This window comes from Argiope bruennichi, chromosome 5, assembly GCF_947563725.1.
Source record: "Argiope bruennichi chromosome 5, qqArgBrue1.1, whole genome shotgun sequence".
In the NCBI taxonomy this organism is placed as follows: domain Eukaryota; kingdom Metazoa; phylum Arthropoda; class Arachnida; order Araneae; family Araneidae; genus Argiope; species Argiope bruennichi.
In genome coordinates, this window is record NC_079155.1 from 124590806 (window position 1) to 124616538 (window position 25733).

The 25733-nt window shown below is 32.4% G+C and overlaps 1 protein-coding gene across 1 annotated transcript in view; it reads left to right on the plus strand.

Moving 5' to 3' along the window:
- The window catches only part of LOC129968401 (putative transporter svop-1), a 34937-nt gene extending 11335 nt beyond the window's left edge, over positions 1-23602 (plus strand). Inside the window, exons 5-15 of the mRNA XM_056082259.1 lie at positions 359-504; positions 1961-2024; positions 5362-5490; positions 6873-7078; positions 10911-10984; positions 14067-14183; positions 15380-15491; positions 16940-17024; positions 18912-19001; positions 22244-22357; positions 23331-23602. Coding sequence (XP_055938234.1) covers positions 359-504; positions 1961-2024; positions 5362-5490; positions 6873-7078; positions 10911-10984; positions 14067-14183; positions 15380-15491; positions 16940-17024; positions 18912-19001; positions 22244-22357; positions 23331-23387 — 1194 coding nt within the window. The 3' untranslated portion in view covers positions 23388-23602. The remainder of the gene's footprint in view (positions 1-358; positions 505-1960; positions 2025-5361; positions 5491-6872; positions 7079-10910; positions 10985-14066; positions 14184-15379; positions 15492-16939; positions 17025-18911; positions 19002-22243; positions 22358-23330) is intronic.
- The last annotated feature ends 2131 nt before the right edge of the window (positions 23603-25733 follow it).

The following is a 25733-nucleotide window of genomic DNA, read 5'->3' on the forward strand; positions in this document are numbered from 1 at the left end:
TTTGTTAACTGCAACCAGAATTTATTCCACTCGAATTTAAGTTTTTGTGATTATTCCAAATATGAAGGAAGCACATTGTGGTGTTCACTTGCAAAAATGCTTTAAGTTCGAATTATCACTAAAGCTAGTACTGCTTCAGAAATTCTATCAATTTTATATTTCTAGAAACAAGTTGTTCGTTCTGATTACATTGAGACGGTATATTATATAAGCATAACGAGCTAATATTAATACTGTATCAGCTGTAATTATGTACTTGCCACTATTAAATTTCTATTTTTAAAATTTTTTTACTGAAAATTTCAGAAATAAGAAATTTTGAAGAAGACTTTTTCGATATTCTTTCTTTTCTTTCAAGTCCCTTGGGATGAGTACTCTTCTATTGTTTGTGATCCTCGCTACGACCGTCCTCTCCACCAAGCTGACCGTCCTGCTCATTTTTAGGTGTCTGTTTGGATTCGCCCTCGGAGGTCTAGGGCAAGTGTGCGTTCATTCACACCTTACGTAAATATTTTATTCCCATATGTTCATTGATTCCATGCAAAAGACATCAAATAACAGAAGATAAAAAAACATTATTGAAACATCAGAAAGTTTACGATAGGTGTAAAAATTATGAGATGATGAATATGACATCTGAGTCTTCACTCTCTTTCTAAAACTCTCACACCAAACAGTTGATGGATGTCTCATTCAGAATAGATTTAATGGACTTGAATCATGATTCTGACAGCCAAAATCTCAAATGCTTCATTCCTATAAACCCGACTGCTTCCAAATGAAGATTTTGCTGTCTAAAAATGGATTATTATGCTTATTTTTAAATTCAGGGCTTTAGTTGATCTTTACGGAGAAGATGCGAAGTCTGTATACCAAATTTTATCTATCTTGCTCTTTAAGTTGAGTAGTTATATTTCTTACTTTTACTTGATCAGGCAGAAAGGTTCTAAAGAATTTATTTCATTCAAAATTTGACAGATGTCAACACATTTAATGTAAAGATTACATACCAAATTTCATCCGTTTAGTACAGAGACTTTTTGAAATATCAAATACAGAAAGGTAGACATAGTTCAAATATGGTTTTTCGGATTCGAGGAGAGTGAATCTCGAGGTCGGGTTTTTTTAACGACTACAGTATACTTTCTCTTTGTATGCTACATATATAAGAGAATAAAAATTCTTATATTGTGTGTTTTTAGTTCCATATTAAAAAATCTCTTAGACAATGAATTGCAGTTTAATAGAATTTTGATGGTAAATTATATCCCCTAAGTACATTTTATTATAAATATCAAATTCGTGAAACAACAGTTTATACCGAATTAATTATAATTTATTTACGATTATCTGCTTGAAATTACCTTACGTCTTATAATAAAGCTCAAATCGCTATGCACTTCAAGTAACCAAGTCAACATTGGTTCTACTTGAAATGCAACAGAGGCATAAATGCAATCCTTCATTTATATCAACAACTTAAGTTTACAGCACGCAAAAAGCTGCGATCTATCAGCATTGCTTTGACATTAAAATAGGTGCTCATTCCTCATACGAAAAAAAGGTTTTGTTTCTTTAAATTCATTCATTTTATGTGCCGAGATATTATAGAATTATTGAAGTTCTCAATTGTAAAATATATAGAATTTACCTTATTCCAATATCTTTAATGATTGGAATCGAGAACATATGATTAATTGCTTTAGATATATAGTAGTGATGAAATATTTTCACACAAACCGAAATTGCTTTTTTTTTTCATTTATTTTATTTTCAAATAACTTGTAAATACATTCAGTGAGATTTTTTCATTTTATGTTTATCAAAACATTAAAATACAATTTCTCTCGTGTAATTTTAAAGTTAACTATGATAATAACATTTTTTTTCTTTGAAATTTTTGGATTTAATGTGATGCTTATGTACTTGAATTTAAAGGAAAGTTTTATTTTAATTTCAGATTTTTACTAGGGATAGAATACTACCCTATAAAAGATCGGGGAACAGCCAGTATATATCTCACTGTAAGTATCTGAATAGGATTACGGAATTTAAAAAGTTTTTTAAAAAAATTAATCAGAAGCGTATATTGAAAATAAATGGCTTTTAAAATGCTTATTCTTCACACACCATCAGTCTCAATACTTGATTACAGGCTTTAAAAAGGAAAAATGCAGTTTCTTGTCAAAGACCAGAAAGGAAGACAGTAGTATTCAAGGTGTCCACTCCTTTAGAGATATACATATAGATCTACTGATAACTGACAAATCTTATAACTTTAAGTGAGAAATTCTTGTATATACAAATTCATTTCATGTTTGGCGGAAATGGTTCTAATGATTTGGATGAAAAAATAAAGAAAAGATAAATAATAAAGAAAAGAAACCAAGAAATAAGCTTCAAACAGTAGATTTAATTAAGCGCAAAAATAGGCTTAGTATCGCCACATGGGTAATTCTGTCAAATATCACCAGATTTTTCTTAGGAAAATTGATGCTCTTATATTACAAAACAATTAGCTCACAAAAGTGATATTAAAAATTTACATTTTTAATGATTTAAATTTCATTTTCGTACAATTTTATCCCTTAATTTTGATATTTTTAAAATTCTATTTGATATACTATCTTTAATGTTCTTTTTAAATGGTTCTGATGGAATTCAAACTCAGTCACCAAATTATTCAATCACGTACTTTTGGCAACCATTAATTCCGTAGTAAGATTTTTCACTTCCGTTTTTATTTCGGAATATATTCATTTTTCTTTAAATTTGCAGTAAATTGATTCAATGAACTCATATTTTTTAATCGCAACAAATAACAAAACTAAATATTTTTTTTAAAAAATCCATCCCATATTAATTTTTAACGACCTAAAAATTCATTAAACCTGGAGTGCAAACTGATCGCCAAAGGCGACTAGTAATTTATATTCATTGCGTCAATAAATGCATTTCGGATAAAAGTCTAATTTTTCTACAATCCCCCGGTCCTATCAATCATATTTAATAAAATATTCTTGATATAGTAACATTTTAAGCAAAAAAAATCCATTCTATTACAACTTAAACTGATCGAGGTGTTTAAAAATCACTATTTTAGGCCAATTTTACAATTGAATTCGTGTAATCGTAGGAGTTATTAAGGGATCGTTTGTTAACTGAAATAACGCACTGCTGTGTTAATTTTTCAAACTATTCTCTAAATTTGCATGCGACCCCTACTAATTATTTAATTACAGCTGAATTTGATCAATTTTAATCATAAAACAACGGGATTTTTTTATCGTATCGAATTATCGACATTATCTTACTAAATAAGCTTGATATGTTAGAGAGACTGTATTAAAAATTGGAAGTGATATGATAACTAAGGTTAATGTTATTAATATCTATATTGGTACATTTCAAAGTAAAAATGCCGATGAAATTTGTACTTCTATTGTCTATCCAGAAAAAAAAGAAAAAAACGGAACTTTTAAATTAACGTATCGATGTACCTATCACAATATAATGATATTGCAAGACGGTAACTTCTAACTAATACTTAGTTGTTCTTTTGAGAAAATCCAATCATTTTGTCATTTTTTTAAGAATAAACAGTGTATTTTTTCAATTTAAAGATCATTTGCATTTCGGAAATAAACAATGAGTTAGTGTGGAATTTTGAGTAAAATCGGCAAAATTCTTTATTAAAACGTTTTAGTTGTCAAAAGGAGCTTATGCAGGGAATTGTTTCTGCCAGACCTTAAGTTTTTTAATGTATCGACGATTCAAATGAAGCGGAACACCCAAATGGCACAGGCTGTTACACTATAGTATAGTATAGTATAGTATAGTATAGTATAGTATAGTATAGTATAGTATAGTATAGTATAGTATAGTATAGTATAGTATAGTATAGTATAGTATAGTATAGTATAGTATAGTATAGTATAGTATAGTATAGTATAGTATAGTATAGTATAGTATAGTATAGTATAGTATAGTATAGTATAGTATAGTATAGTATAGTATAGTATAGTATAGTATAGTATAGTATAGTATAGTATAGTATAGTATAGTATAGTATAGTATAGTATAGTATAGTATAGTATAGTATAGTATAGTATAGTATAGTATAGTATAGTATAGTATAGTATAGTATAGTATAGTATAGTATAGTATAGTATAGTATAGTATAGTATAGTATAGTATAGTATAGTATAGTATAGTATAGTATAGTATAGTATAGTATAGTATAGTATAGTATAGTATAGTATAGTATAGTATAGTATAGTATAGTATAGTATAGTATAGTATAGTATAGTATAGTATAGTATAGTATAGTATAGTATAGTATAGTATAGTATAGTATAGTATAGTATAGTATAGTATAGTATAGTATAGTATAGTATAGTATAGTATAGTATAGTATAGTATAGTATAGTATAGTATAGTATAGTATAGTATAGTATAGTATAGTATAGTATAGTATAGTATAGTATAGTATAGTATAGTATAGTATAGTATAGTATAGTATAGTATAGTATAGTATAGTATAGTATAGTATAGTATAGTATAGTATAGTATAGTATAGTATAGTATAGTATAGTATAGTATAGTATAGTATAGTATAGTATAGTATAGTATAGTATAGTATAGTATAGTATAGTATAGTATAGTATAGTATAGTATAGTATAGTATAGTATAGTATAGTATAGTATAGTATAGTATAGTATAGTCATTGTTTTCAAATATCCACGAGATTTCTGTAAGATCTCGAAGTAGCAAAATAGCATTTCAGTCAATATTAACTGAAAATCTGCAGATGCATCAAATTTTGAACCAAAATTGTTTCCTTGCCAATTAACTGATCATCAAAACGCGAGACATGTCGCAGCGCAGAATTTGCCGGATCTTCGTAACTCGTATCAAATTTGTTTAAAATATACTATAATTCTCTAGATTCGATCCCATGGATTTTTTTTGTTCCCAAATTTGAAATGAATCATAAAAAAAAATCGGCGATTTGAAAAAAAAAAAAGGAAAAGAAAGGAGAAAATTTCATCACTAGATTTACATGCTGTCTTACAAAAGTAGATCTAAGAGCCATTCCAGCAATGAAAACCCTTCTGGGAGTAGTATTGTATAAATATGTTGAATACAACTCTCATTCAAAGAAATACTTAACAACTTTTGATTTATTTTGAAAGTTCGGTCTTTTTAAACATACTATGTAAACAAGCATATAATATATAGAGGTACTTCTCAAATGGATCTATAATCACCTTATTTACAGTATTAATCCCTTTGTATTATATCTCGACATGCAAGCTTTGATGCAAAGTTTGATAGTTGTTTTCTTTTCTTCTTTACAGTTTTACTGGAGCGCTGGATCGCTACTTCTCATAATAACAACAAGTTTCATCATGCATATTTTGGATAGTTGGAGATGGTTAATGATAGTGTGTTCATTTCCTGTTTTGTGCTTGTTTTTTGCTATTAAGGTATTCTCGATGTTATCAGTTTTTATTCTTTCATGATTTACATTATATTTTATGGAATGCTAAGTAATTTATATTAAAATCTGCAGTTTGTATATAACGTCTACTTAATTCTTTTAGTTGTGATTGTTATATCTAGTAATGATTCTAAACATATGAAGTGTACCATTTCTATTTTAAAAGCCACAAATACATAAGAATTGTAAAAATAAAAAAGAACCAAATTTTGAGGAAATTACAGCAATATATTTCCAGCCAGTGATAATTAGTATTTGGTCTGTCATTAGAATTTGGCACAGATCGTGAAATTTTAATGACTTTCGTCAACGGCAACGTTAAGATGTTTCGGTGTTCCGCCGTGTGACAAGGCGATCACCAGCACCTGCACATCATAATTTGGAATAGTTACTTTAATTTGTATGTTTAGGGAAAGATTAAATTAATTGAACTAGTTTGGACGAGTACATAATGCTCTAACGTCATGAAATTTGGTATAATTGTTAGATTTGAACTTTTAAGGTATAATTATTAAAATAAAATAATATTTAGATTATTTATGGGAAAAAAAGAACTTTAATGAATTTACGTTGCATGTGCCTTTTACTATGGGGACTTATTTAACTATACTGAGTTAGTTATTTTCGAAAAAAATCCAGAAATGTCATGCTTGTAGCTAGCTCATCGTAGCTATCAAAGGCCGAAACAGGAATAATTTTGAGACTAATCCACTAGATTGATAACAGAGTTAGTGAATTCTCAGTCTTTTTACTGATGTAAAATCAATATAGAAGTTATCAATTGCAGCTCCTAGAGCTGTGCACAGCCGGATCATATACTAGCAAGTGAAGTAACTCGTTACGAATCTGAAGTAATTTTTCAGAGAACTTAATTGATGTTCTTTTGATGAATTCCGAAACAAGTTCAATTTGGAGGTCGTCGTGAAGTATTTTTCTTCTGAAGTACCAGGGGGCATTAATTATCTTCATTAGATGTTTGTTTTGAGAACCTTGCAACTTCTTAATGTTTGGGGCAGAAGTGGCCTCCCAAATTTTAGAACCATACATTAAAATTGATCTTAAAATAGCTTTGTAGAGCAGAAGCTTGAGCCTAATCGAGAGATTATTCCATGGAGAAACTAAGTTGTTGAGTTTAACACTCATAGTTGTAGTTTTGGTGATGGCCGCTTTAATATGACTATTAAAGCTTAATTTATCGTCTAAAATTAACCATAAATGTTACCAGCAGTTAGCTTGGCGATTGGAGAAGAAAAATATCTCGAGTACTGCTTTCAGATTTAGAGCAAAATAAGAACGTATCTGAAACTAATCGTTTAATTAAAACTAAAATGAATTTGATGAAATTGTAATTCACTTTTTTTAATGTAGTGGTACCCTGAAAGTGCTAGATTTTATCTGGTCAGCCATCAGTACAGCCGAGCGGTGAAGCAATTGGAGCAGATGCTGGAGATGAACAAAGTGAGGATACCTCCAGGGCGATTGAAGAAAGTCTCGCAGATAGAAGAAAGAGGAAACCTTCTGTCTCTTCTCAGGAAGGAGTACATAGCAACCACTCTGATGCTTTGGTACATATGGTAAGTGGGAGTGATTTGCTTTCCAAACATCTGAAAGCAACAATTAGTGGAACGCTTTGGATCCCATATCAAATATACAGAAGATTGAAATAAAAACATCTCTATTTGAAACGCAGTGGAGAAGAAAATAACGATTTTCAGATAGTCAAATATCGATTATACGAGGGTTATAAATAAAATAACGGCAACGTAACTCAGAACATCGAGCATGCGCTAACAGGATATCGGAGCGATGAGGTGGCGCTGTTGTCGATGGGTAGAATATTTAAAAACCGTCTGTTAAGTAAAAGTGGTAGTTGTTCACCTACTCTCCCACCCATACTTTCGGCACGGGACCAGACTGAGTAGATCATTCATCACACCTACACAGTACAAGGCACATCTCCTGTCAGGTCTGCACGCTGCTGGGAAGGAGATAGCTTTGTGAAAGAGGCGGGCGCTCCCAAAATTCTTTAATTCCTCGTAAAAAAGTAGTAGTTACTGCATGGCATTGAATTGGACAACATCGCTTCTACTGCCTTAAATCATGTTTAAATCAGTGATCAGCGATCATGGATTAAAAGCGAGATTCCTCTTGGAAAAAGTGCATTTTAATGTTATCGAGTATTATCTGTAACCTATGGCAAAATGCGTTACATATAGGATGGTTCTACGATAGGTCAAAATACTTAATGCAGGTTGGACTGAAACTGCGGATTTGCACCGCACAAGTTTGTCGTCCATTCCTCAGCATCACGTTGACATCGTAAGTAGTCTCCTTTTCATAACCCATCGCAGAACTGTTCGGAAATTATACGTTAAAATCGGTCTCGGTCATCAAACAGAGTGGCACATACTGAAGAAAAGTCTTAACATGAGGAAAATTGCTTCCCGGTGGGTTCAACTTCGACCACTAACGCGCAGACAATCTTTCTATCGTGCTGAATGACAAGACTCATTGTCATTTTGCACAAGTTGTAAATGATCTTTTGCGACGGTGGTCTTGGGAGGTACTCTAACACCTTCTCTACTTCTTCTCTATACCTTCTTACTCAATTGATATGAATCTTTGTGACCACGACCTCTCTCCAAAGTTGAAACAATCCCTCCGAGGCATCCAATTTTTTTGACTTACCATCTGCGAGTCGAGCAGCAGGGCAATCCGTCGCTGACGTCAATAAGCAACACCTTGCTAACAGTATTTAACGACTTCTTGATATCTGGGAAAAGATACAAGACTTTGCTGGTGATTAAATTGAAAGAATGTAATGTAATTTTTTTGTACTTACTTTTAAAAAATGTTTACCAAGTACGTTGCCATTACTTTATTTACAACCCTCAAATGTATTTTTAGAACGTGGGAAAGCATATGACTCAAAAAATATTTCTAAAATGAATAATAAAAGAAGGGTAAATTTGCAAAACTGTATCAGGCCCAATGTGATATCTATCAAAATTGCTATATCTATTGCACTTCAATATCTATGCATGAATTTAAGACATCACTAGACATCATTATGAGGTCCCTCTTTTCATAGATTAGTTCCTTTTTGTCCAATTTTTTTAGCCCTTCTTTTTGTGCTTATTTAGTTTCACATTTCAATATATTTTTAACTTAATTGGCATATTAAGAAATTTTATTTTATCTTAATAACTGCAAAAATAAATTGTTTTCATTTATTTAATATATATATCGTAGGAAAAAAAATCATTAAAGCAGCAATATTCTTGAAAAATTAGCATAATTATTTGCTAACGTTTCCTTTATTTACAAACAAAAGGCAAACAATAAAATTTACTATAAAAATGCAATTGTAAATAGTTCCCCTAACCATATTAATAGTTTTACTGCTTAAGAAAACATTTCTCACTCAATAATTAATAATCAATAAGTTGATCACTTTCGTAATATTTTCATAAAGTGAGTTCAAGTAAATATTTCAAATCCCGTGATTTATTTTGTTAAATTTCATTTTAAAATTACTATTTTACTTTAAACTAGTCGCCTTTGGTGATAAGTTAAAAAAGTCGACATAAATTCTCTCTAAAATTTTCAATTCAGTATTTTATGGAAGTTGGTCTATTAATAGCGTCTTCAACAAAATATTTTTGAACTTCTATCCTAGAAACCTTCAGCCATTCTGTTCATTGTACTGTATGTCTCTCTCTAAATTTCTGTCACCTCCCGTAAAAGTTGAACTTTAAATTAAAATAAAAGTGATAAAACTTAAAGTAATATACAACATTTTTTGCTAAAGTGAAGCATATTTTTTTTAAATATAAAGACAAAAAGCAGTATCGTTCAATATTGAAGTCTTATATGCACTATAGAATAATATATACAATATCTCAAAATATAAATATTCAATAAAAATTTCTCTGATTCATCATGAAATTTAGTTATTCGTTTTATTTTCAAAAGGATTAAATTAAGTAAATAATATTTTCTTTTTGTTGACTTCCAAAAATTATGAAATCAAAATAACATACAGTCCTCTGATCCTAAGAAATTCTGTTCTGCGAAGTATTCTTGATGCTTCGACTTTTAAATAAATAAATAAATAAAAATTCTATATTCTGCGATCAAATCGGAATGAATATGAAGCTCCGAACATAACAAATTTGCAATCAGCCTGGAGAATATGGGCGCTGATTGGAGTATCTTCTTTGAGACAGTCGCTGGAGTGATATAAAATTACGCATTTTTATACGATATTAATATTCAAGTATTCAAGTTTCAATAACTCATTCAGTTTTATGCGCAATAAAAATTGACTTTTTTTTTTTTTTTTACTTAAAACTACTTGCCTCCAGCTGGTTCGCTGGGGGTTTTATTTTGGGAATTTCAATTTTCGTTAAATAGTGTTTCATGTCTATGATTCCGCCAAATGATCGGATATTAAAGCCATGTTATTTTAATTGTCTCATACATGTGCTTTGTTTATGGTGTGCATGAACTTTTCTAATGGAGATGAGTCCTATTGCATCACAGCACTTTTAAAAACTTTAATATTCAGTTCGTCTATCTTCTCAATTTCGCGGTGTTGTAACTTTTTTTTGTTTGTCTTGTAAACTGCACAGAAATTCTTAAATTTATTTAAAAATTAAGATTTGTTCTTCAGTTTTCAACAATGGTAAAAATTATGCGACTAGATAATTGGTGAAACAATGGAAACGGCTTGAACTTCAGGGCAAAATGCTCGAAATCAAGCACACAAAAAATATTTTTAAAAAATTACCAAAATGCAGCAAAAATTTGTGTTACTTTTAATTTGGTATCATAAAAAAACTATTGTTTTAAATCTTGAAACATTACAAAATTTACATTTTTGCGAAAATATTTCCGAAAGTTATCACAGAAAAGGGGCAAAATTCAACATATATTTAATTAATTAAAATTTTCATACAAATTTCAAAAAAAAAATTGCTCCATGGTGCACATTCTCGACATCGAAGTCCTACATATGCCAGATTTGGTAACTGTAAATCAAACGATCTCCCCTGTAGAATGAACACTGAAACACACATATATGCACGCACATATTCATCTTTACTAATAATAAAAGATTTATGTTTAAGGACTTGTGTCACTATCTATTCGATGATAAAAATGGACTTTAAAAATAGGTCTGTTTAATTCGATATCAATTTTACATTACTATTTTCACTGGTTATTAAGGATTAAGTTTCATTATCAAAATGGTCATCTTGTTATGAAATAAAGCAGGAAAATAGAGCAAGAAAATGAGACTAAGGATTAATTAATCAAGAAATTAATCGATCTCCTTACAATATGTTTTTCTTTGTATTGGGCTGATAATATATGTATATTGTTTCTTTTGTTTTTTGTTAGCTTTGCTGCCAGTTTTACATATTACGGAATCATCCTGATTACACCATTTGTGGTGAAAATTGGAAGCCCCAGAGGTGAGTTGTATCAAAGTCTGAAATTTTCGAAAGCAGCATAAAAGTAGTCAAATTTGTTGAAACTTAAATTTCCTCACACTGAAAAGGAACAGAAAATGCAGCCGTGATCAATCGAATGCAATTTTGTGGTTTTGTGGATTTAAAAAAAATTATTTATCTTCTTAAGCATAAAAATTAATTTAAATTACAGCATAGCATTTCGTAAATATAAAGTTAAAAATTATACATTTTAACAATGAATGAAAAATACATTATATTTAATCCAAGTATCGTTGATTTCGAAACGACTCTGGATTTCTGATGATTTCCTTCTTGTTGTTGTTGCACTGGTCATAGACAAGCCCGCTGACAAAGTTAGTGATTTTAAAGCGACATTTTTTAGCATCTCTTGTTTCTGTAGCGCCATCTAGGGTCAGGTGTGCGTCTTAGCTACTCATGCGTCACTGCCCTTTCCATGGGACGGTCTTTATTCATTCATTTCATTCACTCATCCACTGATCGTAATTTAGACCTGAATCAGAGAATGATCGCCTCTTATCCAGTACCCCCAGTGGTATTGTCTTAACTTGGAGGACATTATAACTATGACAGATTAATGCGTGCACCAACTATCATGTATACGAAGAGTCTTCAACCGGCGGGGTACGATCTCGCAACCCAAGGGATGGGAATCCAACCAGGTTATCCCGGCCTATGACTTCCTTCTTAAAACGCTTGACAAAGGAAGAAATCTCAAAAGAATGAATTTGTTTTAGTTGCAGAGCAAATGCATTCTAATAACTGTAACATCACTTTTGGTAAAAATTACGACATCACACCTTTTATGCCCATAAGAAATTAGGAATTTAATAATATCGATTCAGATTTTGTGGCTCTGCAGATACAAAGTGTACCGAAAATGACTGACGGATTTTGAAAATCAATGAATAAACGACGGAATACAATAGAAATGTATCGTCAACAGCCTTACGCATAGGAAATCAGGAATTTTTTTCCCCACCTAATTGCAAATTTAGTCAAAATTGCCAACGATAGTTGGCGCTTTACAGCCGATATGCTAAAGGTGTTATTAAAACGAGATCGCCATTTTGTATCTAATTTTTGCCTAAGATCACGCCACGTTATTGCTGCAAATGGGGGTTATTTTGAAAAAATCATTGTTTAATTTTTTTTTTTTAACAATCCTTGCAGCATTTTTATATAGGTTTTTATTTTGCCTATTTTGCAGTGCCGCCTGTCGATGGTAGGTTAATGAAATTTTTAGTATTGTGAGATAAAATTGTCTGATTTTTTAAGAATAAGGCCGCAAATGGTACATTTCTATCACGTTCCATCTTTTTTATTGATTTTCAAAATCCATCAATCATTTTGGGGACACTCGGGAAATTATGACCACTTGCAACTTCTTTTTATCTGTGGAGAGTTCCTCAGAATTTCGATAATAAGTAAGAATGCTCTATAAGATTCAATTTCAGCACTATTACAAAATCATGAAAGGGGCATGATATCCTTTTTAGCCAGAACAGATAGCCTTGTACATATTTTTTACTTGATATCAAATTTGTAGATTTCGATCAACTTTTGAACGAAATCCATTCTGTTCGGAAAATAAATGAACACATTCTCTACAAAATACAAAAAGGTAAATGGCTAAAATTTGGCACACAGATTATTTAACATTTAAAGTATTGATCTAAACCAAATTTTGAAGCAAACAGGGATTGGATAATCTGTACTTTCGTATGCATGCAAACAAAAAAATTCAAAAACTGAGGTAAATTTGGTACACTTTGCATCTAAAGCACCGATTTCTATCAAATTTTGAATCAAATTTGTCAAAGGTTGACCGTTTGCTGGTCTGTACTTTCACATGCTGATCAATACTATTCTTCAAAAACTCAACAGAAAAATAGAATTTAATATGTTTTCTTTTTACTAAAGTTTTAAATATGTTAAGAAATTTTTATTTTCATTCAGTCATAAACTCACTTCCAAAATGCACGATAGATTTTCTTCACTAAAGTACGAAGCAGACAACGTTTGTATGCGGGTTTCTGAAAATAAAAATCTGAGCACTTGTGGTACTCATGACTTTCCCAAAAGTTCAAACTTTTATGTAAGACAGATTACGCCTTCATTAAGAAGTATGCGAAAAAGCTTCAGGGAAACCATTCTGTCTAGTTTAACAAGAGGTTAGTTCAGGAATGGTGCATTAGCAAAAAACTGTCATTGCGTCATAGCTCTCTAAACTGTCATTACGTTGCAACACGAAGTCCTTTGATTCAAACCAAAATATTTAAAATGCACTTGGTACACATATCTGCGGGTCTTTAGTGAAATCGAGTCACGAGTCCATGATCTTTCGATCCTGAAATTAAAACTCGCTCATCGCAGATATATGCAAATTGTATGCTAGTTAGTTAATAATAACGTCCAGTTTTATAGCAACTCAGTGCTACTTTGTCACGGACCTTGTAATTTTGAATCATGGTCAGATGAGAGGACGTCACCAGAGCTGGCAACCATCTTTCCAAACTTCCACACCACACCAACGGGAGGACGTTTGTCCCCGACGGATCTAATGTACACCAGACCCAATTACACGACGGTTCGTCGGTGGATTCGGGTCTCGAACCTAAAACACTCCGGTTGCGAAGTCGCTAATGGCATTGTGGTGAATGCCTATCATAAATCATATATCAATATGAATCTGTAAACTACAGGCTCCGTCGAGGCTGTGTGTGTTGTAACTAGAGCGCTGTCTATCATCCAGGTATTCACATGCAGGATGCTTCTAAAAAGCTATTCTCTCCTTTTTCTTCAGAACTCTCACGTACTCGCCTCAGTGAAGCTTGTAGTCAAAATTAATTGTTCATTTTCTTAAGTGAAAAAGTAAATAAAAATATTTTTCTAACATGTCGCAATAATTGGAGAGTCAACAACGACTGCACGCAACTCTAATTACGACAACATCAAACCGAACATTTATCCAAATGCAGGCAATGTGCGAATAATTTTATTCCATACTTTATACAAGCTATAAAATGTATTTGAATCACAATTCTCTCGTATATTCTTGTAGTTCTCGCTGAAACTTTTGGAAACTCTACTGATGTATTCACAGCACAAATACCATGTCAGAGGTACACTTATTTACAATATGTGCATCTTTTTTGGACAACGACGTCTGAAATACCAGGTATGCTTTTAATTCTGTACTCTTTCTCTGTTCTCGGTACCCCAGTGCATCGAACGTGTCGAATATTATTTCACCAAAAATAAACTGAAACATACATATTTTTTTATATGAAAAAGTCGCACTGATTTTTATCGCAAATATCTCATACAATTACATTCATATATCTGAAATCCTTTAAAAGATTCAATTATTTTCAAAATCAGCATTTTGAAGAAATTTTCCGCTTCTGTTAATATAATATTTTACACACAAAATAAAATTTCTTTTTCTTTTAATTTTAATAATGAAAATTTTGGAAACTTGACAAATTTCTTTGCTTTAACAAAGACTTTAAAACTCCGAAACATTACATATTTTCAGAAAAGGGTAGGAAAATATATTATTTAAAATAATTGTTGGGTTATGAATTTAGTTATGTTAATCACATTATTTACTGTAGTATGATAGATTTTATGGTCATAATAAAGCTCAATAGTTTTCGCCCAGAAATCTTTAAAAAAAATCTACATAGTTCATTTCTTCTAAGTAGAGCAAACATTTTTTGAGAAGATCAGAAATCTACGAAATTTATGATTATTTATTTTAAAATTTGAAAATGATACCTCATTAAATTTCTTATACCTGTCCCTTATTTTTGGTCACTATTTAATTTATAAATAAATCTTATTTGAAAACTTTAAAATAAATACATCAAAATGAAATGACAACTATCCTTCAAAGAAAGGGAATCGGGAACTAGATCCTTTTAAAAATTTGATTAAATAAATTTTTGGTACTTGGTTAAACATAGATGGCATCAGTTAATTAATGTACGGGGTTGAATGAATGGATTTTTATATACAAATGAATAAAGCATTTTTTATATAAAAATTTAGTTTTTTAATTGCTGAACATAAATTTTCTATAATTTTTTTTCTATTTCCATGCTGTGCTAAATCATATCTTGAGCTTTGCTTTGAGTTTGCTTTAAGTTAAAGTGGCACGATTGAATTTTCGAAAACAACTTCTTATTCAAAAAAAATTATTCATTGCAGTAGAACAAATTAACATTTTGAGTTTTCCACGGCCTTTTTAAAACACTTTATTTAGTCAACGGATGAAGAAGTTTTACAGAGTAACTCGTTTCGTCGAGTAATCTTTGATTTTTTTTTATTTTATTTTTTTTACATTATTCTAATATGATACGACAATTTCAGGTTTGTTCGTTTTCATCGTCCTGATCGAACGGATGCAACGCAAAATGCTCCTCTCCGTCTCTTGTATTATTACAGCCATTTTGTTCTTCATGCTGCTCATCAATACAAGGCAGTAAGTAGATGCTTCTTGTCAAAGCCTTTTCTGATGCCGCACAACTGGTAATACAGTTCAAGTAAGCAGGTGCATTTTAATGTAAAACTAAACTGATCAACTACTTAATCAGTGGTCTTATGACTCGCACTGCATGGAGCCACAAAAGGCCTTAATCCATTTGTATGAAGACAGCCGGCAAAGAATAGTGATATCATTGGAATTACTAATTCTAACTCTAATAATCACGCCGTGTTCAAAATATCTTTATTTTTTCCAAAGTAAAGTAAGCTGCAACTTTTGCTAATGCTTCTGATTAGAGGAAACCTTTCTCGCACTGAATTTGGAGCTGATTTATAATATCAGTGCATGTGTTGCTTGGATGAGTCAATTTCAGAGACAATTTCTCCTTGTTTCGTATTCAGAAATATCTGAAAGGTCAATATGCCCTAAAATATCGAGATTCAGTTTCCGATAACTGAAATGTTTTTCTCTGTAATGCACATCATGTATGAGAAAGTACATGTTAATACAAAACTGAGGGGAAGCAGCTATATAAGAGCATTTAAAAGTAAACTAAAACTCAAGTCAAAAAATATTTATAAGCCTTTATTTTTTTATTCTTATTTCTTTATCATATTACTAACCACCTCAAGTGACTTGCCGATTCATCCGAAATATAATTATATTTGATTTCAGATAAATAATTTAGATTGAACTTCATGTCCCTGATTCCACAAAATTGCCTGACATTAAAGCCGTGTTATTTTAACTATTACATTCAAGTTCTGTTTATTTTATAAATGAACCTTGCTAATGCAGGCAGTCATATGACATCATGACGCTGTTAAAAAAAAGTAAATGTATGATGGATCTATTTTATAAATTTCGCGGGATTATGACTTCAATTGTTTATTAAGTCTCGCAAACTATGCCGATATTAAACAAAATCCTTTTTCTTTAAATTTCAACAATGGAAAAAAATAATACAATCGGATAGTTGATTGAGCAGTGAAAACGATTTGAACTTCAAGGCAATAATGTAATCTATGATGGAAATCAGACAAAAAAATATATTTTTTAAATGTCAAACTTCAGCAAAGATTTATTAAAAAATTATTAAAAAGACAACTTCTTTTAATTTTGAAATGGTGTAAAAATTTGTTTTTGTACAATAATATTTTCGAAAGTTATCATGAAAAAAAAAAATTCGAAAATTTTTAATTAATTGGAATTCTAATTAAAATTTCAAAAAATTTCTCTTAAATGCACATCTCCACCTTCCAAGTTATATATATGCAAAACTTGGTAATTATAGGTCAAATGCTTGAGCCTATAAAACACCAACACTCAATGAGCTCACACATTCATTCATTATTATTAGTATAGATTTTCTGTCCTTCTCTAACCAATCACTCGCTTTTTTTTATATGCATTATTCATTTTTACTCGACTCATTGTTCTTCCAGTACAGTTGCCATGTTTGCAATCCTGTTTTTTGTTAGAGCCTCAGCTCAAGCCTCCTGCATGCTGTCCCTTCTCATGATGTCTGAGGTAAGTACACACCAGTAGTGGTCGACCCGTCCAACAAGGCTGCAGCACCACCTGGAATTATTTTTTTTTAAGTTGCATTTTCTTTTCTCCTCTAATTTGCGTGTTCTTCCACATTCAGGATTCGATGCTTTTTTTTTTTTTTTACTTTGATACCCAAGCAGCGCAGCATACTGCACAATACTGTATGATACTGTGCGATAGGGTATCTTAGTATTCAATATTCAACAGTATTATACAATACTGAGAAAACCATTCAATATTATATCATATATGCGTATGGCGCTAGATAAATCCGACAATAAACGAAAAAGAGGAAGGCGACAAAAACGTGAAAAGGAAACAATAGCAAGAAATGGAAAGTCCATTGTATACACGTATGAATAATTGATTTCGAACCAATCCCCTTCTAAATTTTGAAACACTGAAATTGCAATTAGATCAACTTCGGGGTGGAATGGAGCAAACATGTGTCTTTTTTATTTATTTATTTATTTTAATTTCCATCCAAAGCTAATTTTCGTTCTTACAGGTAGGGGGAGGGGAGGCCTTCCCAATTGCCTGTTTATGAGCTACGGTTTCGGTTCTTACTGTCTGGGCAGAGACACATTTCATTTATTGGATATTCATTTTCTTTTGTGAGCAGTCACTCTTTAAAAAAAAACAAAAAAAACATAGAATTTTTTTAATGTTATTCAAGCGAATCTTTTAATAAGAAATTGTCAGATATTACTAATTATTACATGTAAAAGTCGATTAACGTTGCTGATGATTAGTTCTTATATGATATATTTTCTAGACGAACATTATCGAGCTGACTGCGTGGATAGAATTGTGGGTTTAGTTTAATTATTTATACTAACGTCCCGTTTTAAAGAAACACTAGAGCTGTTTTGTGGCGGACCTCGCAATTCTGAACCGTGGTCAGATGACGAGGACACCTGAGCTGTCACTCTCTCTCCAAATTTCCACACCATATCAGCGGGAGGACGTTTGGCCCCGAATGATCTAACGTGCACCAGATCCGCTTACACGTCGGCTCTTCGGTGGAATCGGGCCTCGAACTTGAAACCCTCTGGTTTTGAAGCCGAGACCTTACCGCCAGGCCACCGCGGCTCTGGATAGAGGTGTGAGGAACACAGTTTTCTTTTCACAAGGGATTCTTATGATATTTCGTTTATGTAATATTTTTCTTAATGCCACACATTTCATAACTGTCTTTGAAATAAAATTTTTTTGACCAGCTGGTAATTAGAATGCCGTATCAACAACAATCTTTAAAGTGATCTAAATTAAGCGCTGTATAGGTTCGATGTTCAAATCGATAGACGTTTATTTTCCTATTCATTCAACTGTGTTGTTGCATAATCAAGAATTTGTATTTCATTACGCCTGAGTTGTATATTTTATATGGTATATCCTTTTCTTTAACAATTTACTGTTATTTACTTTGACTGTATCCCCCCTGGGGAGGGTCACCTCGGAATGAGATGAGAAGCTTTTAAATGGTGGTTGGTTCTCGCCACCCAGGAAGATACACGAAAAGGTGGGGGTCTGGCTCCTCTCATCGATAACGGGACGTACTTCCTTAGGGAAGTGTTGTACCGTGGCTGGTGATGGTTCTTTAGACAGTTCTCGCCAGTGTTGCTGTAGCGCCGGTCCGACCATTCAGTTTTATTTATTCATGTGCCTTCGGGTGGGTCGGTGAGTCAGTGATATGACTTACTTTGACTGTGTCTCTCTGTAGCAGTCAAACTTTGCATTTGCGACACCATGTTCTATTGAAAATGTTTTGTTATGAAGTTTATATCATCCCTTCTTGAAATCTGTCGATGGAATTTCGGAATACACGCCTTTTCCTGAACTTATGTATGCTCATATATTTTCCAGGTCTATCCAACTACAATGCGGGCCATCAGCTTTGGCTCAGCATCAGCATTTGCCGTATTAGGAGGAGCGATAGTGCCATTTGTAACTCAGGTACATTGTTTTACAAATAATTCATTGATCTCGAAACAATGAAGAGATAAAAAATAGACTAAACTAACATGCTGCCGGATGCTGCAATTATTACAGTTTTTTGGTACCAGCATCATAGATACTGGTAGGGGCAATACAATCTCAATAGCCAGTTTTGAGAAATTCAGAGAACAAAATATTGGTACGTTTATTTCACTTTAAATAAAAAAAAATTAAAAAAAAAAAACATGTAGAAAGATATGATGAATGGGCAACATTTGATTTCGCTATGTCATCATTTGGTATATAACAGACTTGTAATATCGACCATAAGTTCTAATTGCCTGTCAATTCTTTTTTTTTTATTTTAAACTAAACAAAAGTATAATTTTGATGGATTGAAATGACAAATGTAAATGTCATATGCCGTACTTGTTACTGTGTAGACTACTAGTGACGAAATTTTTACTTGTTATTGTGTAGTTTCTGGTAGTATGCAGTAATGTAACCCATATATTTCTGACATAATAGAAAATTATATCATAATATTGAATAGTGTCACTTAACGCATTTTTTTATTCTTGATTGTGAGTCACCAACTTTGGAAGCCTAGTTATGTAAAGCTAAATGGTTTTTCTCCACAGAGAAAGATACTTTTAAAAATATTGTTACTAAATTTTACCGGGGTTGGTTTGGATAGTGGGAGTTATATGGTGTGGAGAACGCTCAATCAGCAGGCGGCAGTAGAAAATAAAACAACGACGTTTATTTATACGAAGACACACAGGACAGCCCAAAGATGACAACTATATCTTCAGCCGAGACGTGCAGCATACAACAGCATACACAGCAGCATACAAAACAGCATACAACAGACTCTACTGCAGACAGTAGCACACAGCTTAGTTCAGCACTAGCTTCACTCCGTCGCTGCTCCGCTTATCTCTGGAAGACCAGTTCTTAACCGTCGCTTTCGACTACTCTCTGGTTCACAACTCCTCTTCTCTGTCGCTTCCGACTACTCTACCACTACTGGGTCCGGACTACTCAATTCACCACTGCCCGGCAGCTGCGGGTGCTTCCTTTTATAGGTCTCAGGAGGCGGCGCTAGAAGCCTCTCAACCAATCAGGAGCGTTCGAGGCGTAACTCGGTTCCTACTGGACGGATCGGGAAAATTCTCGTTGTTTCGGGTATAATCTATTTTGGCGCCAAATTCGTCGCCAAGCTCTGAGACCTCCCATGGGACCAACTATGCTGGGAAGCAGCATCACAGGTTCGTAATAATATTGTGATTAGGGATTGCAATACCGGACCAAAAGTTCAATACCGGTATTCGGTATTTTTTTAAACTTAATACCGGGATACCGGTTTTAATACCGGTATTAGAAATTTTAGAAAAAGGAAGAAAACACAGGTGTTTCTTTCTTTTATTTGCCAGCTTTGTTAGAGAGTGTAAATATCACAAAAAATAATTTGTAATTTATAAATTATAACAGTATATAATCACAAAAAAGTAAAGAAACATCTTATTTATTTAAATCACAAAAAAGTGTAAATATCACTATTCAGTCTGGGGTACTATTACAACTTTTTGAAATGTGATCCTAAGAAACATAATGCATCAATTGTACTGTCATTAAGCCTGACAAGTAATTTTGTGTAAAAATTACCAGCTGTCGAAAATGCTCTTTCGGCATCTACGCTAGTTGGTGGTACTGTTAGCAATACGCGATATACTTTTTTCAAGTATTTACCTCTAAATCCCTCATCTTCAAATAAATCGATTTCTCGTCGGATGGTTCTGGATTTAGCTGATTTCTGTATTGTATTTTGATTCGTTGAAATTTTTTTATTTATCTCTAATTCTAATTTTTGTTCAAGGGACAATTCATTTTCACTATCGACAGTAGTGACATCATAATCTTCGATAATTGAACCGAATTCTTCTGAATGTGGATAGGTTTGTGGGTAAAAAATTTTAAGAAACTTTACTCTAAACTTAATCAGATTTGAATTGGTTATTTTCTTTTCTTCTTTTTCATTTTCATTTTTAAAATCATTATAATTATGTAAATACCGTAAGACATTTTCTATTTCAGTATGCCTTTCTTCTGTGCGATTTTTCAATGTAATATATAATTCTTCAGATAGTGATGTGTGCTGTTCTTTCAGTGACTGCAACATGAAATTTATTGTTGCATTAGCTGTTAATAAATTAGAATCTCTCCGACACAATGCCTCAATAGTCAGTTTTATTGGAAGTAGAGCTGATATAGTTCTGGATATTAAGTCGAATTCACTATCTGAAAAATTAATTTACAGGTTTAAGTCGATTATTGCTTTTTGGAGTGGACTTCTCAGTTTCAAAAATCGTTCCATCATTAGGAGTAAACTATTCCAACGTGTTTTAGAATCTAATATTAACATATATTCTGATTTATTTTCAGTTAGTATATATTTTAGTAAAATATCCTTTTTATAGGGGAACGTTTAAATACCTTAATAGTTTTTCGAACTTTATAAATTATAGGAAGCAATTCTTGATAGGTTAATATTTCATCCTCATGAGCAATATCTTCTTCAACAATTACATTGTCATTATCTTCGTTGTCAATATCACTCTCACTCTTACTCTTTTCAAAGTTGGAATCCGAAACTTCTATATCCACAGTATTTGGATTCTCCTGTTCTTTACTTTTTGGTATAATACATCTATTACTCCTAATTGAATTCCATGTGCATAGCACAACTGCTGATTTGCACCAATCAACTTTCCAACTTTTTTCATAATTGTTGCTCCATCAGTCGTTAAGGATACAATATTTTCTTTCAGGGATAATCCATGTTTCGCTCATTTAGATTTAAGCAACTAATTAAGCCGTTAATTAGCTAATTAATTTCGCCCGTTATGGAGACATAAAAACAAAACAAAAAAACGCATACTACTTTGCTATGTTCGCGAACATATAGTGGAGAAATTTTAAAAAATTCTAGTAAATACCGAAAAACCGGTATTTAGACTTGTGAATACCGGTATTACAAAATTGTACAAATGGCTCAAAATACCGGTATTCGATATCCCGGTATACCGGTATTGCAATCCCTAATTGTGATGCACTGACGAATGCAGAAATTTTGCTTTTCGTTTCTTATATTTAAAATGAGATTTTTGCAAATAAATAGGGCTGAGATGAAAATTTACCATATTTGAACTAATAAAAAGTTATTAAGATCTTTGTCTTCAAATATTAATCGATTGCAGGCTTTGGTGATACCTTATCCTATTCCTACGACTTCTACGACTGGTTCTCTCATCCTTCTGGCTGGAATAATAGCGGCCTGTTTACCAAGAGATACAAAAGATACACGAATAGAGGTAAGCACCTTAAAAATATCGAATCGGTTTCATTTTCATCACTACGTACATTATAGGATTCATGTTCCCTTTACGGTAGTGATTAAAACGGAAATTACTACATCAACATTAAATGGTCACACCTAATGAAAGATTTTTATTATTATGCAAGATAGCCATAAATAGGTGAGGTATTGTAAAGAAAAGCATTCAATTGAAATGTAATCAAATTTGGTCGACATACTAATGTAATTAAGACACTTCATTTGCGCATAAAACGTTCAACTTTTGTCCAGAACCACAATATGGTACTAGTATACACACAGCAGAACCAGTCAACTAACGAAATGATTTTTAGAAATCATATTTTCCCTTATCTCTTTGCTGGGATTTATTTCTCATTCCATAATTTGCAATGTTTATCATGTTCACGGATAATTAATTATCTAAGCATTTCCTAGGAATCGGCCACCACGTTCTTCGGATGTTTTTGGTGGTGGGGCCAACAAAAGATTGTGTTTTAGAAAGGGGACGTATATAAATTAATCTCTTTGAAGGATTGCACAGCGCTGCAAATCAGACAAATGAACACTGAACTATTGATTTCTGTTGTAGAGCATGTAATCCAATGAATACGCTTCAAAATAAGAAAAGCTTAAACAGAACGATTCATTTAATCTCATGTATCCCCGATACTGAAATAAAATTTATATTGGCGACTGTGATTGCTTTATAATTTTTTTGATTAAGTGATTAGGTCGCATATAGAGCCCCATGCTATAGTCATAGCGTGAATTTGATTTTTTTTTTCCTGCCTGAATTGAAATTTAAGAATAAAATTTGGTTACATTGTGTGTAAACATTTTTAAAAACGTTCTCTATGCATGTCACGTTACTTTGTGACTACCTTTATTTAAGATGCTTCAGCGACAGCCTAGAAGGGTTGTTTTTAGACATTAAGAAGCCACCATACAGCATCTATATTTAATTGCAGGATCTCACCAGCAATCATCTATACCACGATGCTTCAAAAACGGGACAGAGACCCTAAGATGAATGGATGCTCCATTTTTAACTCCTACTCGATAAGCAGAAATTCCAATGTTATCTAAAAATTTGGGCAGATATTAACTGCAAATGTGGATCAGAAGAGTCCAGCGTAATCAACAAACTCCTGCGAAAATGCAAGTCTTTTAGTTTTTTAAAATATTCTCAAGTTGTAATTTTGAATTCTTCTTGGAATGATGTATAAATATTTTTTCATAAAAATAATTGTCACAATCATCACTACGATTTCATTAAAATGCTTTTAAAAAATCAATAAAAAAATATGGTAGTTTACTTTCTGAGTAAAAAAAATGACAAATGCAAATGAATGAATCAACGTTTAGAATAAGCACAAAAAACATAGATATTCTTACAGACTGGAACCAACGTAGTTCAAAACTATTCATCCAATCAAATTATAGTATTAAGAAATACTTAGAATTAAATATTTCATAACACCTTACTAAATTAATAAATAACAGAATAACAAAAAGCTTCGGACAAGCAAATTATTTAAAGCAGACTACTCTATACAACTTCAGAATATATAATTCAACTTCTCCTAGCGTCATTCCTTTTTCCTAGCGTCACCACTTTTGTTTTGCAATGAGTAGTAGGCTTTAGTCCATAAGAATCATGTTGAAATTATCCCTAATGATAATCATTCGAACTCCTACAAATAAAGTGGGTTGGTCTCTCTTTCGACTTTAATGAAATACCTCCGTTTAGTCTTCTTATCTTTGGGCTTTTAAAAGACGGGAAGGAAAGAAAGGGAAACAAAAAATACATGCATTCAGAATCGACCTCGGAAATCAAATAAAATTCATTGCACCATTCTCACTGTGGAGAGAAAAGTTTAAGCGGCCTAGGTTATTTAATTCAGAATTAAGAAACCATATTTCCCACTAGTCAGTGGCGTAGAGAGGGTAATAGAGTCCGAGGCCTGACGAGTCTTTTTTTCTGTCCCATAATCGTTACTGAAATAATTCAGTTAACCCTTTCTAGGGTCGTGGGAAGTATGCTTCCCATCAAATTTATCAATCTTGGTATGAAATTATGTAGGTTGACATAAGTTCTGACAGATTTTTTTTTGTAAGTCAGAAACTTAGAGGCTTCAGTTCTTTATCTCAGACAAAATGATGCGCCTTGATTTGTTACTTAATTATTAATTAATCAAATTAAATTTATCTAATAAGCTAAATGAATCCCTTTTCTTATTCTAATTTCAAGCCTAAAAATATTTTAACATAATGACTAGAAAAAAATGGCCCTTTAAAGAGTTAAACCGAGAGGCGAGAATAGTATAGTAGAGCCAAAATATACAGTACTGAAACTCGCGCATCTCGAACACGTGGTTGTGTTTGTCGACGAGGCATTGCTCCAGCTACACGTGTTGGCAGTAGTGAAAAGGAATTTGTGTTGTGTAGTTGTTGGAAATGGGTCTTGTCGAAGGAGGAAAGTATTTATAATTGAGCATTATTTCCGCTCATACGGAAACTGTTGTGAAGGTGGACCGAGTTTGAAAAAGGTGGCAGAACAATTCCAAGGGAAGTTTAATAAGACGGTTTAATAAGTGATCGAGCCATTTCTTCAGGATTTGAGAAGATTCTGTCGTGCAAGGAACATTCAGATGAACAGACAGTGGTATCAGCAGGACGGGGAGATTGTTTTAAATTATAAGCTATACTACTCGAAAATCTCTAGCTATACTGCAAGAAAACTTTCCAGGACGAATCATTTCACGTGGTACTGATTTCCCACACCCGTCCCATTCCCCCGATCTTACAACACCTGATGCCTGCTTGTGGGGAATGTTAAAGGAGAGTGTGTTCAACTGTGAAGATCCACCAAAAACTGTGCCTGCATTACGTGAGAAAATCATCATTTTTGCAGGAGTCTGTAGCAAGCTTTGTTTCAGGATATGTTTGAGAATCTGCGTGAACGATATGAACACTGTCTACAGCGAGGCGGTGCACACTTTGAACACTTACATTACGCATACCGGAGTAAATAAATATTCTAATAGTATTATGTATGTTAATTTGTTTTGGGGGAAAATAAACTCACAGATGACAATAATGTAATTCTGTTCATCGTTTCATTTCAGTACTGTATATTTTGGCGCATATTGTATTTATAAGAATCTCTTTATAACATGAGGTACTTAATTCCTTCCAATAGTTCAGCGGTTTCAAAAGAATGAATAGTGGAAGGGATAAAAAAAAGCACTGTAGTCAGGTTTTGGGATAGTTAATTTCGAGAGGTTGCTCGAAAGCTTTTTAGATCGATTTTTATCACCAGATGACACTGAATGGAACTAGACCAGAGAGACTTGTTAAAAATCTTGCTA